At 41.5% G+C, this 17,348-nt stretch overlaps 1 protein-coding gene across 3 annotated transcripts in view; it reads right to left on the bottom strand.

The window, feature by feature from the left end:
* The window catches only part of LOC136877488 (damage-control phosphatase ARMT1), a 108,859-nt gene extending 92,772 nt beyond the window's left edge, over positions 1–16,087 (bottom strand). The window contains exons 1-2 of one of the 3 annotated variants that reach the window (XM_067151581.2): positions 15,664–16,087; positions 12,615–12,678 (exon numbers count right to left, since the gene is read on the bottom strand). In XM_067151581.2, coding sequence (XP_067007682.2) covers positions 12,615–12,678; positions 15,664–15,721 — 122 coding nt within the window. In that variant the 5' untranslated portion in view covers positions 15,722–16,087. Of the gene's footprint in view, positions 1–12,395; positions 12,679–15,663 lie in introns of all 3 variants that reach the window. The other 2 variants (XM_067151583.2, XM_067151582.2) reach the window with 2 other exon arrangements.
* Positions 16,088–17,348: the final 1,261 nt, after the last annotated feature.

Genomic DNA, 17,348 nt, shown 5'->3' with positions numbered 1-17,348 from the left:
CATAGGTGTACAGATGATGATGATGCTTCTTGTTTAAAGGGGCCTAACATCTAAGGTCATCGGCCTCTAATGGTACGAAATGGACGACATGGGATATTAATTAAAATATTAAAATGTATCCACTGACTAGAGTTTAAAATAAATGGTTATGAAAAATTAGTAAGAGATTAAAACAATCAGTGGAGCTAATTTGCAATGCCTTAATTTCTAATAAAAGTAGAGAAAAAAGAGGTGATAATGGAATAAGGCATTGCCTGGAAGTATATATATATATATAATTCATGTCAGAAGTTAAAATAACACATTAAAATACACAAACACAAATTAAAATAGAGTCAAAGGGATAAAAGCGTAGTTAACACAAATACACTAAGACATTATTACATTATTACACATGATAAAAAAGACCACTATCTCTCATAAAACGGATGACGAGGTCTGCTGACTGCTCGTCATTGTGCAGGATGAGGGAGATGGTACTCGGGAGTTTTAGGCTACGGTGCAGACCTACCAGGTCCACACACTCCGTAAGGATGTGTACCATGGTAAAATGATCGCCGCATGTACACACCGGAGGGAGTTCTCCTTTCAATAGATGGGAGTGCGTCAGGATACCGGGCCGATCCAAAATGACATCATACCACTGCTTCCCTCCGAGAGGCTCGAAGGGAAGTCCTCCATACCTTCGTTGTACCTTTTATCACTCTCAGCTTATTTGGAAGAGGAGTGGCCTACCACTAATCTCGAAATGGAACATAACCAGATGTCTCAGCTGAAAGTGAATATCAATTGCTGGAACCTTGTAAGGCAACAGGGGCAGTGTTACTGCCTCCTTGGCAGCCTTATCTGCTAACTCGTTTCCCTCTTCACCCATGTGACTTGGGAGCCACATAAACGTGATTCTGGTGCCAGCATTCGAACACCCGGCCAGTAGGTCCTGGATCCGCTGCACCAGAGGGTGCCGAGGGAAACAGGTATCAACAGACTGTAGCGAACTCAAGGAGTCAGTACACAGAAGAAAGTGTCGGCGCTCATCAGACAGTGCGTACCACAGAGCTTCACAGATAGCATTGAGCTCTGCTGTGTACACACAACAAGTTTCCGGGAGAGCAGAAAGAAACCTATCAGTGTCGACAACGAACGCACAGCCCACTTTCGTGTCTGTTCTCGAGCCATCCATGTAAACGACGACTGAACCTGAATACCGGCCAACAACAGACAGGAAGAGCCTCCGATAAATCGAAGGGTCCGTGTCTTCCTTCGGGCCAGTGTGCAGATCCAGGATTATTTCAGGTCGTCCTACTACCCAAGGAGGTACCCCACTTGATTGTCTGACAATGCAAGGAACCGAAGGTACGTGAAACAATTTGTGACCGCTATCCAAGCGTATTCCAACCGGCCGCGTTGCTCGAGGGCAAGCAGCGTACCGCCAACGGTTTCCATTGTTGAATATGCAAGGATAGCTTGGGTGAAGTGGCACCTGTCGCAAATTTGCAGCTTACGACAGAAGGAGCTGCTGGCGCCTCAGGTGTAACGGCGGCACACCAGACTCAGCGAGCAGGCTAGCAATGGGGCTTGTATGAAAAGCTCCCGTCGCCAACCTAACCCCGCTGTGGTGGATGCTGTTCAGTTTCGCAAGGACGCTTGGTCTTGCTGAGCCATATGCTGCACTGCCGTAGTCTAGCCGGGATAAAATATGTGCCCTATAGAATCGTAGGAGCACCGTGAGGTCAACACCCCAATTAGTGCCACCAAGAAACTTCCAAGATATTCAGCTTCTTGGTGCATTCTACTTTTAATTGCTGCACGTGTGGCTCCCACGATAATTTCCTATTGAAAAGGAGCCCAAGAAATCGATGTCAACAATGGGAAGAATGACATTTCCTAAATAAAGCTCAGGTTGTGTGTGAAGAGTACGTTCTTTTTTTTATTTCCAACAAAATGTTTCCTATTTATTTATTATAACAGATTTTACTTGAACTGTATATTTTAAGACAACATTTTACATGTATCACACATATTTTAAAAAAAGTGTTACGCAATTGCACTTTTAATAACAGCCCATTTACATGATTTTAGGTCTAAAAGATTCACCTACAAATTTTAGATTGTACATAGTCGAATTTACCCTGCAGTATGCTCAATTAGAAGTAAGATATATCCTATCATTATGACTATTAATATGGACACGGCAAATCAACTAATTTGATTTATGTGAAGGTAACGGTGTACAGCTGAGGATGACTACATATAAAAAGTCGAAACCGGTACTGTAGATATTTGTATAAATAAATTTGTATTGATAAGGTGGAACCTTTCTCGTCTATAACTTATGAAGAGCACGTTGCCGACAAAAGTGGACAACAGAAGACTTTGCAGTGGAAAACCAAAAGCCTTGTTCTAAAGTCCACTGTTCCACTCTCCTAATAGCTTGCTGTAATTGTCGCTCTGCGACTGCCATATTACAAGAGCTATAGTGGAGAGCAAAATCATCCACATATAGCGACGCTATTACTGCTGAACCGGCAGCAGTGACAATACCGTTTATGGCAATCGCAAACAGAGTGACAATAAATACCGATCCCTGTGAGACTCCATTTTCTTGAATGTGGTATTGTGAATATGCCCTCCCAGCTCGGACACGGAATAGACGGAGGGACAAAAAATTTGCAATAAAGACCGGCAAGTGACCTCGGAATCTCCATTGATGCAGGACTGAAAGGATACCATATCCATGTGGTGTCATAGGCCTTTTCTAAGTCAAAGAAAACAGCCACCAAATGCTGTTTGTGGAGAAATGCATCCTGGATAGAACTCTCCAGGCGTACCAGGTCAGTGGTCAAGCGAGCAGCTCGAAACCACATCGGTACTCGGACCAAAGTCCTTGCTTCTCCAGACACCACACAAGTAGGCGATTTACCATCCTCTCAAATAGCTTACACAAGCAGTTTGTGAGACAAATAGGTCTATAGCTTCCTGCATACTTAGGATTTTTGTCAGGCTTGAGGACAGGAATGACAATGCCCTCTTGCCACTAAAACAGAAATTTACCCTCTATCCAGATTTAGTTAAACACTCGAAGGAGATATAATAGACTATTCCCACTAAGGTGTTTCAACATCTGGTTATGGATATTGTCTGGTCCAGGAGAAGTGTCCTTGCAAAGCGCCAAGGAATTCCCACTCCATAAAGGGCATGTTATAGTCCTCTGAAGCTTGAGTGGAAAAACTAAGCTGATGACGTTCTGCCTCCCGGTTCAGAGTGAGGAAATCACGATGGTAATTCCTGGAGCCGAGCACATCCACAAAATGGCTAGCTAGATGGCTAGCAATCGAGAGTGGTTCAGTGATGATAGTGCCTGCAATGGAAATTCCCGGTACAGAAGATGAACTTTGGATACCCAAAATACGTCGTAGTTTAGCCCACACTTGAGATGATGGAGTATGTGACATCATGGACGACACATATCTCTCCCACTGAAGCTTTCTTACTTTGGTGAATAAGAACTTGCGCCTTAGCGCAGAGTTTTTTTTAATGTTACCAAGTTGGCCACAGTAGGCTGCCTACAATATCGTTTATGAATGCGACAGCATTCTTTGATAGCTGCTGCAATTTCTTCATTCCACCAAGGAATGAGTGTTCGGCGAGGAGTCCCTGAGAAGGTGGGAATGGACTCCTCAGCAGATGTAAGGATAACTTGTGTTATATAAGTTATATCGCCGTCTACACTCCGCCTGGTCTCGTCATTAAAGACAGTGAGTGATATCTGAACTTTGGCCAATCAGCGTGATTAAGAATCCATCGAGAAGGAGCCTCGACAAATTTTTCTGTTTCAACAAAGTAAAAAAATGGGAAAATGGTCACCGTCACAGAAATCATCGTGTGTATTCCACCGAAACAGCGGAACCAACGCTCGGCTGCATAAGACTTAAGTCTACGCGAGAGTATGTGCTGTAACGTACACTGAAATGAGTTGATTCACCTGTTTACACTTTACAATGGCGAAAAATGAAAGTATCCTCCTATTCAATACATCATATATTCCGTCATTAGACGGAGTAAACAAGTTCAGACATGTTTCGGCTCGTTTGAGCCATCTTCAGTGAAAAAATTAGGGGGGTTGGAATAATTTACATAATATGAGTTGAAAAAATGCTAAAAAACATAATGAAAGCGCAAATGAAAAAACAAACAAAAGAGAGCCTAGACGGAAACAAAATAGCACAAATATACAATATTTACATCAATATGCAGAGCAAAAAACAACTTATTGTGACAAAATTCAGTGAAACAGGTGTTAATTTGAAATAATAATTGATACTAAAAACTGCGTTAACCTAAGAAACAAGGGAATGAGAAAACAAATGATGCAGATGGAAATGAATAATAGTAGCACATGGTGAGGTTGCGGACCTCATAGTTTACAAATTATTAGTTTATAAAAACGACAAAACAGTTTGAAATCGCTGTCAAAATCCTAGTGGAAACCCATCACATAAAATTGGTCAGGAGGAGAGCGGGAGCAAACATTTTGAGAGAAACCAAGCCTGAATTAACCTGCAGGCGAAAAGCCTGTGATAAGGAGAAAAAACACCTTAAATTTAAGGCTTCAGAAATAGCAGCATTCTTAATATCTTCTCAATCTAGCGGTCCCTTTCTTCATTATTGTTTCATAATGTTGGCTGGTGTTTTGCCTTATTATAGAGGGGTCGGAAGGGCCGCATATAAAAATATGAGAAGCTGTGTTAGGTAGAAGACAGATGCATAGTAAATTGTAGTAATCTAGTGGAAACCGTCAATGAAGTTCTAATCTGTAATGGAAAAAATGAGGTTGTATGAGAAACATGGGTTGATAAGTAAAAAGTGTGGAATGGTTGTGAAGAAAGCTTAAACTTACGGTGTGCAGTAGGTGGTTGTCCTCTCTAGTGGCCTGGCTTTCTCAAAGTAACGGTCTCGTTCGCGTGATCGAGTCTATTGTTGGTTCGGCTGTGTCTGCTAGGATGGAAGGAGCGGAGGGGGAAGGGGAGGTACAGGGCTGGTTTGAGGAAGGGAGGGGTGTTGAGTTGGAGAGATGGAGGTGGGTTTGTTTGGCAAATATAAAGAATGAATGTTTCAAGAGGATGTTAGTTTACTCGCTGACTTCTAAAGCTCGAATGGTGTGGCCTTCTTAAAGTGACGGTCTCGGTCGCGTGATCGAGTCTATTGTTGGTTGGCTGTGTTTGTTAGGTTGGAAGGAGCGGAGGGGGAAGGGAGGTGCAGGGCTGGTTTGAGGAAGGGAGGGGATGTTGAGTTGGGGAAATGGAGGTGGGTTTGTTTGGCAAATATCAGGAATGAATGTTTCAAGAGGATGTTAGTTTACTCGCTGACTTCTAAAACTCGAATGGTGTGGCTTTCTTAAAGTGACGGTCTCGGTCGCGTGATCGAGTCTATTGTTGGTTGGCTGTGTTTGCTAGGTTGGAAGGAGCGGAGGGGGAGGGTTGGTGTGAGGAGGGGGGGGGGGGGGAGTGGTGGTGAGTCGGGGAGATGGAGGTGGGGTTTGTTTGTGTTATGGAAATTCTGACAAATGTATGGAATGAATGTTTCAAGTAGAATGTTCTTTTTCTCGCTGACTTCATTTAAATTGTGAGTGGGGTTCATAAACTGATCTAAATCGATGTGGATGCTCTCGAGAATGTTGAGCAAGGTGCCTTTTTGCTCATAATGCAAGATCTTCAGGTCTTTGTCTATTGAAGTGTATTCGTGGCTGGATGTTTTTTGGTGTTCGCTCATAGCTGAAAAACGATTATATTTGAGAGCGTTGCGATGTTCGGCGTATCTTATGACAAAATTGCGGCCTGTTTGACCTATGTAGCTGGAATTACAGGATTGGCACTTTAATTTGTAAACTCCGGAGTTCAAATATTTGTTGTTGATGTTGCTATTGTTATTGTTGACAGTGTGTGGATTGAAAATGAGTTTGGAGTTGGTGTGGGAGGTTCTGTAAGCTATTTTGATGCTGTGTTTCTTGAAAATATTAGAAATTTGGTAAATGCTACTATTATTGAAAGTGAATGTGGAAAATTTTTCTTTTGGAGCAGAATCTTTTACTAGGGTAGTCTTGGGTCTGCTTTTGTATCTATTGATGATTCTGCTGATGAAGGTTCTATTGTAACCATTGTGTTCTGCAATGTTGTAGATGGTATTAATTTCTTTTTTGAAATTCTTGCGAGATAAAGGGATAGTTAATGCTCTGAGGACCATGCTATTGTAAGCTGCTTTTTTATGTATGTCTGGGTGCACGGAGGTCTGATGGATGGTATTGATGGTGTGGGTGGGTTTCCTGTATATATTGAAGGATAAAGTGTTGTTGCTGTTGCGCATAATGGTTAAGTCCAGATAATTAAGGGCTTTATTGTTTTCTGACTCTATGGTGAATTTTATATGTGGGTCAATAGAGTTGAGAAATCCAAGTACTGTGTTGCTGTTGGTAACGTGGGAGTCTAAAATAACAAAGGTGTCATCTACAAAGCGTGTCCAGTGTTGAATGCCATTGATCTTGCCAATGATGTGAGAATGTTCTAAATGATCAATGTAGATGTCTGCAAGGATTCCTGAAGCTGGTGACCCCATGGGAAGACCTTCAATATATACAGGAAACCCACCCACACCATCAATACCATCCATCAGACCTCTGTGCACCCAGACATACATAAAAAAGCAGCTTACAATAGCATGGTCCTCAGAGCATTAACTATCCCTTTATCTCGCAAGAATTTCAAAAAAGAAATTAATACCATCTACAACATTGCAGAACACAATGGTTACAATAGAACCTTCATCAGCAGAATCATCAATAGATACAAAAGCAGACCCAAGACTACCCTAGTAAAAGATTCTGCTCCAAAAGAAAAATTTTCCACATTCACTTTCAATAATAGTAGCATTTACCAAATTTCTAATATTTTCAAGAAACACAGCATCAAAATAGCTTACAGAACCTCCCACACCAACTCCAAACTCATTTTCAATCCACACACTGTCAACAATAACAATAGCAACATCAACAACAAATATTTGAACTCCGGAGTTTACAAATTAAAGTGCCAATCCTGTAATTCCAGCTACATAGGTCAAACAGGCCGCAATTTTGTCATAAGATACGCCGAACATCGCAACGCTCTCAAATATAATCGTTTTTCAGCTATGAGCGAACACCAAAAAACATCCAGCCACGAATACACTTCAATAGACAAAGACCTGAAGATCTTGCATTATGAGCAAAAAGGCACCTTGCTCAACATTCTCGAGAGCATCCACATCGATTTAGATCAGTTTATGAACCCCACTCACAATTTAAATGAAGTCAGCGAGAAAAAGAACATTCTACTTGAAACATTCATTCCATACATTTGTCAGAATTTCCATAACACAAACAAACCCCACCTCCATCTCCCCGACTCACCACCACTCCCCCCCCCCCCTCCTCACACCAACCCTCCCCCTCCGCTCCTTCCAACCTAGCAAACACAGCCAACCAACAATAGACTCGATCACGCGACCGAGACCGTCACTTTAAGAAGGCCACACCATTCGAGTTTTAGAAGTCAGCGAGTAAACTAACATCCACTTGAAACATTCATTCCTGATATTTGCCAAACAAACCCACCTCCATCTCCCCAACTCAACATCCCCTCCCTTCCTCAAACCAGCCCTGCACCTCCCTTCCCCCTCCGCTCCTTCCAACCTAACAAACACAGCCAACCAACAATAGACTCGATCACGCGACCGAGACCGTCACTTTAAGAAGGCCACACCATTCGAGCTTTAGAAGTCAGCGAGTAAACTAACATCCTCTTGAAACATTCATTCTTTATATTTGCCAAACAAACCCACCTCCATCTCTCCAACTCAACACCCCTCCCTTCCTCAAACCAGCCCTGTACCTCCCCTTCCCCCTCCGCTCCTTCCATCCTAGCAGACACAGCCGAACCAACAATAGACTCGATCACGCGAACGAGACCGTTACTTTGAGAAAGCCAGGCCACTAGAGAGGACAACCACCTACTGCACACCGTAAGTTTAAGCTTTCTTCACAACCATTCCACACTTTTTACTTATCAACCCATGTTTCTCATACAACCTCATTTTTTCCATTACAGATTAGAACTTCATTGACGGTTTCCACTAGATTACTACAATTTACTATGCATCTGTCTTCTACCTAACACAGCTTCTCATATTTTTATATGCGGCCCTTCCGACCCCTCTATAATAAGGCAAAACACCAGCCAACATTATGAAACAATAATGAAGAAAGGGACCGCTAGATTGAGAAGATATTAAGAATGCTGCTATTTCTGAAGCCTTAAATTTAAGGTGTTTTTTCTCCTTATCACAGGCTTTTCGCCTGCAGGTTAATTCAGGCTTGGTTTCTCTCAAAATGTTTGCTCCCGCTCTCCTCCTGACCAATTTTATGTGATGGGTTTCCACTAGGATTTTGACAGCGATTTCAAACTGTTTTGTCGTTTTTATAAACTAATAATTTGTAAACTATGAGGTCCGCAACCTCACCATGTGCTACTATTATTCATTTCCATCTGCATCATTTGTTTTCTCATTCCCTTGTTTCTTAGGTTAACGCAGTTTTTAGTATCAATTATTATTTCAAATTAACACCTGTTTCACTGAATTTTGTCACAATAAGTTGTTTTTTGCTCTGCATATTGATGTAAATATTGTATATTTGTGCTATTTTGTTTCCGTCTAGGCTCTCTTTTGTTTGTTTTTTCATTTGCGCTTTCATTATGTTTTTTAGCATTTTTTCAACTCATATTATGTAAATTATTCCAACCCCCCTAATTTTTTCACTGAAGATGGCTCAAACGAGCCGAAACATGTCTGAACTTGTTTACTCCGTCTAATGACGGAATATATGATGTATTGAATAGGAGGATACTTTCATTTTTCGCCATTGTAAAGTGAAAACCGTCAATACGGAATGATTCTAATATCTTGTAATTGATTCACCTGTGTTCAAAATACATAAATCCAGCTCTGTTACTAATGTTTCCAACTCCCTTCCCCTGGGACAAGGCGTTTCATAGCCCCATATGGGGTGATGAGTGTTAAAATCGTCCAATAAAAGGGAGGAGGAAGCTGATCTATAACATCAGTGACATCATTTATGTTAAGAGGCTGGCTTGGTGGAAATAAACGTTACACACTGTTGCTATGACAGGCAGCGGTACCCGCACCGCAACTGCTTCCAATAGGGTTCTTAGAGGAATCTTTTCGTGGAAGGTATCCGAACAAACAAAAATACCCACGCCACTAGATGCTCGGTGAGCACAATATCATTCTGTAGAGTACAGTCTGAAATTTTTCAAGACCGTATGATGACCTGGTTTGAAGTTTGTCTCCTGAATACAGACTATACTCGCCGCGTACTCACTGATGCAACTCAGCAAAATGCCTGTCATAACCATTACAATTCCCTGTAACAGTGTCATAATGTGGACTACAGAAAGAGTGTTAGGTTATGAGCGACAAGATGCTCTTAAACCTAAACACTATCAATATCTACATCCAAAGATGTAGATGACAGCTCGACGTCCATCTCGTCATTGACAGACGGCAGGACTAATGCCCAGAACTTCGGCGCTTTCCAGGGGCAGAAAGTTGCCCTACGAGGGGAGCGTGCAGGTTTTGAAGCAGGCATACCTGCTGGTGCAGACTCATACCCTCCAGATGGAGGGCATGATTTCCCCTTCGTAGGTGAAGTGCGGGAGCGTCCGGTAAGGGCGCTCCTCTTCTCCGCCTTCTTTTCAAGTTTAGATGGGCTGTGATATAATTTCCCAGCCCTGGTCGACGATGCCACCTCTGATGGCATGGGCACGGCTTTCGTCGACGTCTTAAGGGGGGAGACTTAGCCTTCCCCCCTTTCTGTGAGGGCTTAGAACTTCCAGCCGGCACAGACTTCTTGGTGGTTGAAGAAAGGGTGGTCCCCCCTTCGAGCTTATACTCTTTGCGACTTTGCTCTCAGGAGCAACAGCCACCTTGGGCACAGTGATCATCACGGGTAACAATGTCATGAAAGATGAACTTGGGAGACTCTGAGCTATCATGCTGTAGTCGAGGGTACGGGTAGGTGTATTCGTGGAATTAAACTTTCAGCACGCTTCCTGGTAGGAAGGACCATCCAGGGTCTTTATCTCCTGGACCTTCTTCTCACTCAGATATGTCGGACAGTTCCGATCCTGAGGAGAATGAAGACCAGAGCAGTTAGTGCACTTGTACAGAGTTTTGCACTCCTCCACGCCGTGAGCTACTCTTCCACATGTACCACACACAGACTGAATCGAACGAGATATGATATATCCAAATCTCTGGCATTGATAGCATTGCATAGGAGGCGGGATGTACGGCCTCACATCGCAGTGATAAGTTGTTACCTTGACTTTCTCTGGTAACACTGACAACTTGAAAGAGACAATGAAGGCACCAGTGGCAACGTCTTCACCGTTGACCTTGCACGCAATGGGCCGGACGTATATCACACCCTGGTTCTTCATGTCTTCCATCAAATCTTCGTCAGTGTTCAAAATAAGGTTGCAGTGAAAGATGACTCCGCAAACCAGATTCAAGTATTTGTGCTCCTCCACTTAGACGGAGATTTCACCGAAGTGGTCGCACTTAAGCAACTGATCGGCTTGCAGTTCTGTACGAGTCCTCAAAAGCAAACTATCGTTGCGCATTTTCTTGACATCCTCAAGTTCGCCATAGATGCCTTCAATGTGTCTACTAAAAAGGATTGATTTTACTAGCTTAAAATCGTGCCCGTCGATTCTGGTAGCAACCAAAAACCTAGGGAAGCTGGATCCCATTCCTTCACGCTGCGCATGTTCCCAGGGAGTTGAACCTCTCAGGGAACCACCTTGGGATGGGCGACTTCATTTCGAAGCCATGCCCGAAATCATCCTCCCCGAATGCCACCCACTCCGATCAGGGGTCTCTGTAACCGAACCAAGCTGCCAAGGCAATACCCACCTGGTCATAGCAGGTACTGCCCGGGGTCCGATGTTGGACAATGTGGGATGACTGAGGCAATGACTCCCTTCCTCCAGTCACCCGCAATAGCACGTACCCCATAGCGTATACAGAGCACTAAGTATAGCGGAAAAAATAAAAAACAAACCATAATAATATGTCCTTCTGGCATTCAGCTGTGCGGGGACCTGTGTTGTCAGGCGGATACTACTGCAAGGGTACATGACGCTCCCATCCGCAAGATCGCTGGGTGTTCAAAAGAAGGCTTTTGGACGTAATCGCACACGTAAGAGGCCCATCTCCGAGCAGAACGCACATCAAAAATTTGGAATCAGTCTACAACAAACCCTCAAAAAACAATAAAAAATAAAGAGGGGACCATGTCCACATGACCCTTTTAGTCTCTTTCTACGACAGGCAGGGATTACCTATGAATGTATTCAACCCATCCCATCCACAGGAGGTCCAACCGCAATCCATGTCCGCGCCTAGGTCGCCCCTTTCAGTCGCCTCTTATGACAGGCATGGGATACCACAGGTGTATTCTACATGTGCATCCCCCACCCGCAGGGGCGCAGGAGGTCATAGGTGTACTAATCACAGGGACTCGTACTATCCCGTGGTGTTCCTCACATAGTGGTTACTAATCATAGGCAACGCAGACCCATGGTGTCGCTCATATAGTGGTACTAACCACAGGCAACACCCTGACCCACGGTGTTTCTCACATAATGGTACTAATTACAGGTAATGTAAGCTTGTGCTGTTCCACATGTAGTGGTACTAATCACGGGTACTGTAAATCCTGCCCTGATTCACACACTGTTGCTACTAATCACAAACATATTGTGTACCTAACATAGTGGTACCACTTGCAAGTACAAAGGCGACCCATGGCGTTCCCTGCATGATGGTACTAATTACAAGTACTCTTATGGTTCTAATTCGATCATCACTTGGTAGCCTCTTTTAGTTGCCACCTACGATACGCAGGGGATACAGTGGGTGTATTCTTCGTCTACGTCCCCCACTCACAGGGGGTTGTGTGTTTGGTCCGCGAGAGCTATTTTTTTTTCACTCAAGTCCGGACCCCCTATCCGCCACCTGACATGCACCACATGGGAGTATCACTTCTCCCCCTGCTATGTCAGCGTAGTAGGTTTGTGGGGTTTGATCCCACTATCTCCTGAATGTACGTAAATTGACAGCTAAGTGACCCAAACTGCGCAGCTTTTACTCAGTAGTTCCTCGGTTGTTGATCTGTCAAATCAAACTGTATTTGCAAACAATTTAGTAAATATTGCTCCAGTTCAGTTTCTTATTCTTTTTTGACCGAGATCTTATCAAGAGAGGTGCAAGTATAGGCCTACCTTGCGCCTGTAAACTGGGCTTATCTCAGTGTCACTTGTACTATGATTAATTTCATTGTCCTATTCAATAGTTTGGGACAAAGCGGCAGTTGCAGAAGCATCAGTTGTATTTGGAGCTGTAAATAATTGGATGCAGTACTGCAATGTTGCAAAATGAAGACCATGAGAATTAGCTACAGTTCTAATTGAACCATTTCCATTAAAATAATAATCCAATACATTAGCCACAGCTTCTTCACTGATATCCACTCCATCCATTGTTTCTTGCTATTGTGCACCATGACTGCAAGAAGATATAACAGAATTAATTATCTAATAAAAATTGATAGGCCTATTTTTAAAAATGTTATTTTAGCAGTACAGTATTTGGATATAAAATATTTCAAAAATATTTGCAACAAAAATTATTAGGGCCTACAAGTACTGTATTTACTGCAGGCATTTTAACCGTAAAGTTATTAGCCTAAACCTACCTGTCATCCTTTTTTTCTTAAATCATTTTTATCCCGTCCACTTTATCTCCCCTGTACCTCTCTCAACTTGGGTGGAAACTTACTTTACATGGAATTCTATTTGGTTTCATAATTCTCCCTTTTTTATAACTTTGGCATTTATGGAGGTACATCTTCAAAACTGTACTACATTTCCTTAATATTGTGCTCTTTCCCCTTAACTTTTAATGTAAGAATAATTACAGCTATACTTCGGTAGTTATACACAGTCTTAACTTTGTGAGTGGTTACTTCTTCAGATTTGTAGTTAGGGACTTTATCAATCTAATTATATTACTGGTTAAGTGTAAGTAAAGGACAGCCAGTAGCATAGCCAGATTCAGCCAATGGGGGGAATTATAGTTACAAAACAATTATACGATGCAATGAAGGTGCTTGTGCGTGTATGGTTGTGTGTGTGTGTGTGTGTGTGCAAGACTTGTCATTGAAAGGATACTGATACAAATTAATTATGTTGATATTCACATTGCAGATCACAACAAAATCTTACATTAAAATACAGAACAAGAAAAATACAATCAAGGTCAACAGTTTTACAGTGAATGAATGGTATGTTCGGTTTACAATCTAAAATTCAACTTTTCTTTTTGTAAAAATTCCATAGGGGAGGGGATTCTAACCTCCAGTAACCCCTGGCTATGTCTCTGGGGACAGAATAATGGGCTGGTCTGATGGATTTGAAGGAAGCACTGGAAAGTATTGCAAAGCAGATACTAGAACAGAGCTCGACCAAAAACACTGATATTGAGGATGTTACAACAAACAAGGTTTTAAATTATTGATTGCAAACAAAATATGCACCGCTTGTGTCCATTGACGCTGAAAGTTCTTTTTCTACACATACTCAGTGACCAGAGATGCAGCCTCACACAAAATAAAATTGAAATGTGTTATCCGATTTAAATAACAGCTTTCTGGATGTGTGATTTCAATATAATTGTGTTCTGGGACTTCTTTTAGGCAAAGTTTATACATAATGATGTAAGTGAATTTTGAATCCTTAGGGCTATATATGTTTTGGTAATGTTTGTATGAATATTTACATTTAAAATTTGCACTTTTCTTCCTTTGCAAACAACATTCAAACACCTTTTTACTAAAAATTTGCACCTAAAGTTCCTAGCTCTAGCTATGTACAGGAAGTAGATGAAGTCAAAAGGAGTTACTGAAAAAAAAAAATCTTGGCACTCTGTACCCATAGGGATAAATAATTTAAAACTGTGAAACTGCCCCGCTCTCCCTTATTTTTTAATTTTTTTTTTTTTTTTCCATTTTTGCGTTGGACGGATTTTACACTATACAAAGTAAAGAGCATTGTAACACTTATTCTATCAGCCAGAACCAGTGAATCTGTCAGAATTCAGAAGTTTCTGTCTTATTAACATTTCATCTTGTGCAAGTTTTACTGTAGTTAGTTTATTCCACGTAACGCATAGTCATTTTTTCTTCTTCCAGGTCTTTTTCCAGTTACTTGGGGCTGGCACTTTGTATGGATTTAGGCATTTATACAGCCAGACACCTTTCCTGATGCCAACCCTATGTACAGGGACATATTCACTATTGTGTGTTTCTGTGGTTTATAGTGCAATGTGTTGTATGTAAATGAAGATGTCTATTAAGACTAACACAAACACAAAACCCCCAAGCTAGGGGAATTAACAAGACAAAGTTCCAGCAAGCAATTGAAACCAGGGCCCTCTGAACCAAAATCCACAGCCCAGAAGAAGCTGTACAGTTTATTCCAAGTCACAGTAAAGGTTTCATTTACAGTGGATAACCTTGGAGCAGTTCCCATCCATTTAATCATTTTCACTGGGTTGGGTAACGCCTGTAGTGGATGTTATTAGGCGTCAAATTCACCCCCCAGGACAGAAGAGAAAATTTATCATGTTCTATCAAAATTCGAGAGATCCATTTTGGTGAACCTTGACGCACAAATTACAGATGTTTCACATTATTATGATTACTATATTTTAGGCCCATTTATTTCAGGTGAGTTCAACTTAAGAACAGTTGTTAAAGTCAAAATGCTAGTTCAATTTCTACCTAACTCGCACCTCCTCCTCAATCTCTTGATTTCCCTCTCATAATGCACAAACAGCTATAATTAGTGGAACAGGATACATCAGTAAACAGAATAAACACACCTTAGAAATTACCGTAGAAATGTGCCTAAATGAAGGAAATGCTAGGGCTGGCCACAAGAAAGTATATTAGTTACAAGAGAGTAGAATGGAGGGCGGTTGAATGAGCAACCCAATCACTCGCAACTAATTTCTCATAATTCAACCCATTGCATATAGCTTTGGTACTACACATAAATATTTCGTACTATGGATCTGACTGCTGCTGTTCTGAAATTCTTTGATTAGAGACATGATTTAATCTTCACCATGTAATTATTGGACTATAGGGTCTACATTTAAATTTTTCTCAAATTAGACTGCAAGTACTTATTCCATAAGTAACATTTACAGTGGTACCCAGTTACACACAAAACCGTCTTATACACAAACAAAACTGTTTTAAAATTCAATACAAAAAGCAATGTATGTAAAATGACACTCAGAATGCAGAAAGAAGGTGAATTTCTACGTGACACTGTAACACTCAGTTTAGGCCAAATTACGAACGTTACTAAAGAAATTCATTGTGCCCTTGGAGGAATTCAGGTTATGTAGTCTTCAGAAGATCATACATTTAAAATTAGAGAAACAAATTAATCCCATTAGAACAGAAGGGATTAATAGATCTACCTTTTATATCTCGCCGATAGTGGGACGTTCTTGGGGGTAACGCTGTCGATAACATCATCAATAAAAGGCATTATTGTAGGACAAAATATCAGACCACCGCCATAAACCGCAAACAGCTGATAAATTTAACAATTGAATTGCAATCCAGGGTGACCGCACAGCAAGAAATATTTTAAAGACGTTTACTACACAAAATTGTTCATGAATTTCGAGGTTATATAGTTAAACTGTTACGTCCACTAACTGGCCTAAATAGTAATGGAACCAAAAGTGATCATTTTATTTAACAACGTTTACTTTTTAAAAAACGCCGTTGTTTCCCAGAAATGTAGTGCTTTTCCTAGTAGAATATTGGCATTCATTATCACGCTGCAAGGAGTAGATACGATCAAAGAGAAACACACAGCCGTTAGGTAAGAAAGTACGATTTAAGGAACCAACTAAAGTTAATTTTAGTTCCGTATAGTTCTGTTCTGTTCGTGAAGTTGATTTGGGCTCGTTATTTCACCCAGACACAATACTGTATTATATTTGTACTAGTTCTACACGCGCACACAATTTCAATTAAGTAGTACACCAATGCAGTTTACAATGTTGTCTGAGTACGAAGTACTTGAAGATTGAGGGAAGTAGTAGACCATGCAGCGGACTCATAAATTGGGTTCAAAGCACTTTAAGTAGTTCAGGAAAAGACGTATCACCTAAATATAGACAACTGAGAGTGAGGAAATACGTATACAAGACTAGGAGATATAGGAAAAGCACAGGGACACAAGGTATACTAATCTTCACGCTAGAGTGGCCGTCTCAGCGACTTCTACAAAACATACACACCGGGCCAACAGATAAGGGATAAGCAGGAGAGGGCAGTGGAACGACAGAGGGGTGGATATATGGGAGAGTGTAGGACTTTGGACAGATGGAAAGAAATATCTGAGCAACGTGTATGGGGGATGTAGAGAGCGCAAAGTGTCAGTGAAATCGTAAACAAAAGATGAAGAGGGGCGACAGTGTGTTGATATGAACATCAATGAAAATGTACACGCGATCGGTGGAGGGGGAGATGAGAATAAACGGTAGTTATGTGTCTTGGTTGAAGAGGAGGCGTTAGGGAGGGCGGGAGGCAAATGAGACTATGATGAAATATGTAAAGTAGTGTCAATATATTGTGAGAAAGTGGGGTTAGAGTTGTAAATTAGAGTGATCTAAGAACTGATTTAAGATACGTATGATTGTGGGAGAGGGCTTGTATATGAGACATGCAATTGACGAGGGGAGTGGATAATTGTATTGTATTGTATTAAGCTGGAGTACAGGCATCGGCGAGGAGAGTTGTACAATGGGCATTGAAAAAAGGGATGATTGATATCAGCATCTACAGATCCACAATGATATAGGAGATGCGGTTGTAAGCGATAGCTATCAGGGGGATTATACAAGTTTATAACATATGTGTTCTGGTATATAAGACCTAGGGAATCGGTATTTGGTATTATGTATTGTAGATGTAATGGAGTGTACGATAACGAAGTATGTATCATAAGTGCGACACCATCAAATCCTGGTCCGTCATGGCGTTCGATAGAATATCCTGGAAAATAAAAGTAGTTGTATGAGAAAACCAAGTTTCTTACAAAGCGACTATATGAGGAGATGTTTCGTGCATGCGAATTTTGAATTCGTAT

The sequence above is a fragment of the Anabrus simplex genome, chromosome 7 (genome assembly GCF_040414725.1).
Source record: "Anabrus simplex isolate iqAnaSimp1 chromosome 7, ASM4041472v1, whole genome shotgun sequence".
Taxonomy (NCBI): Eukaryota; Metazoa; Arthropoda; class Insecta; order Orthoptera; family Tettigoniidae; genus Anabrus; species Anabrus simplex.
The sequence above is the reverse complement of the archived record's forward strand: the minus strand, read 5'-3'. Positions and strand labels throughout refer to the sequence as shown.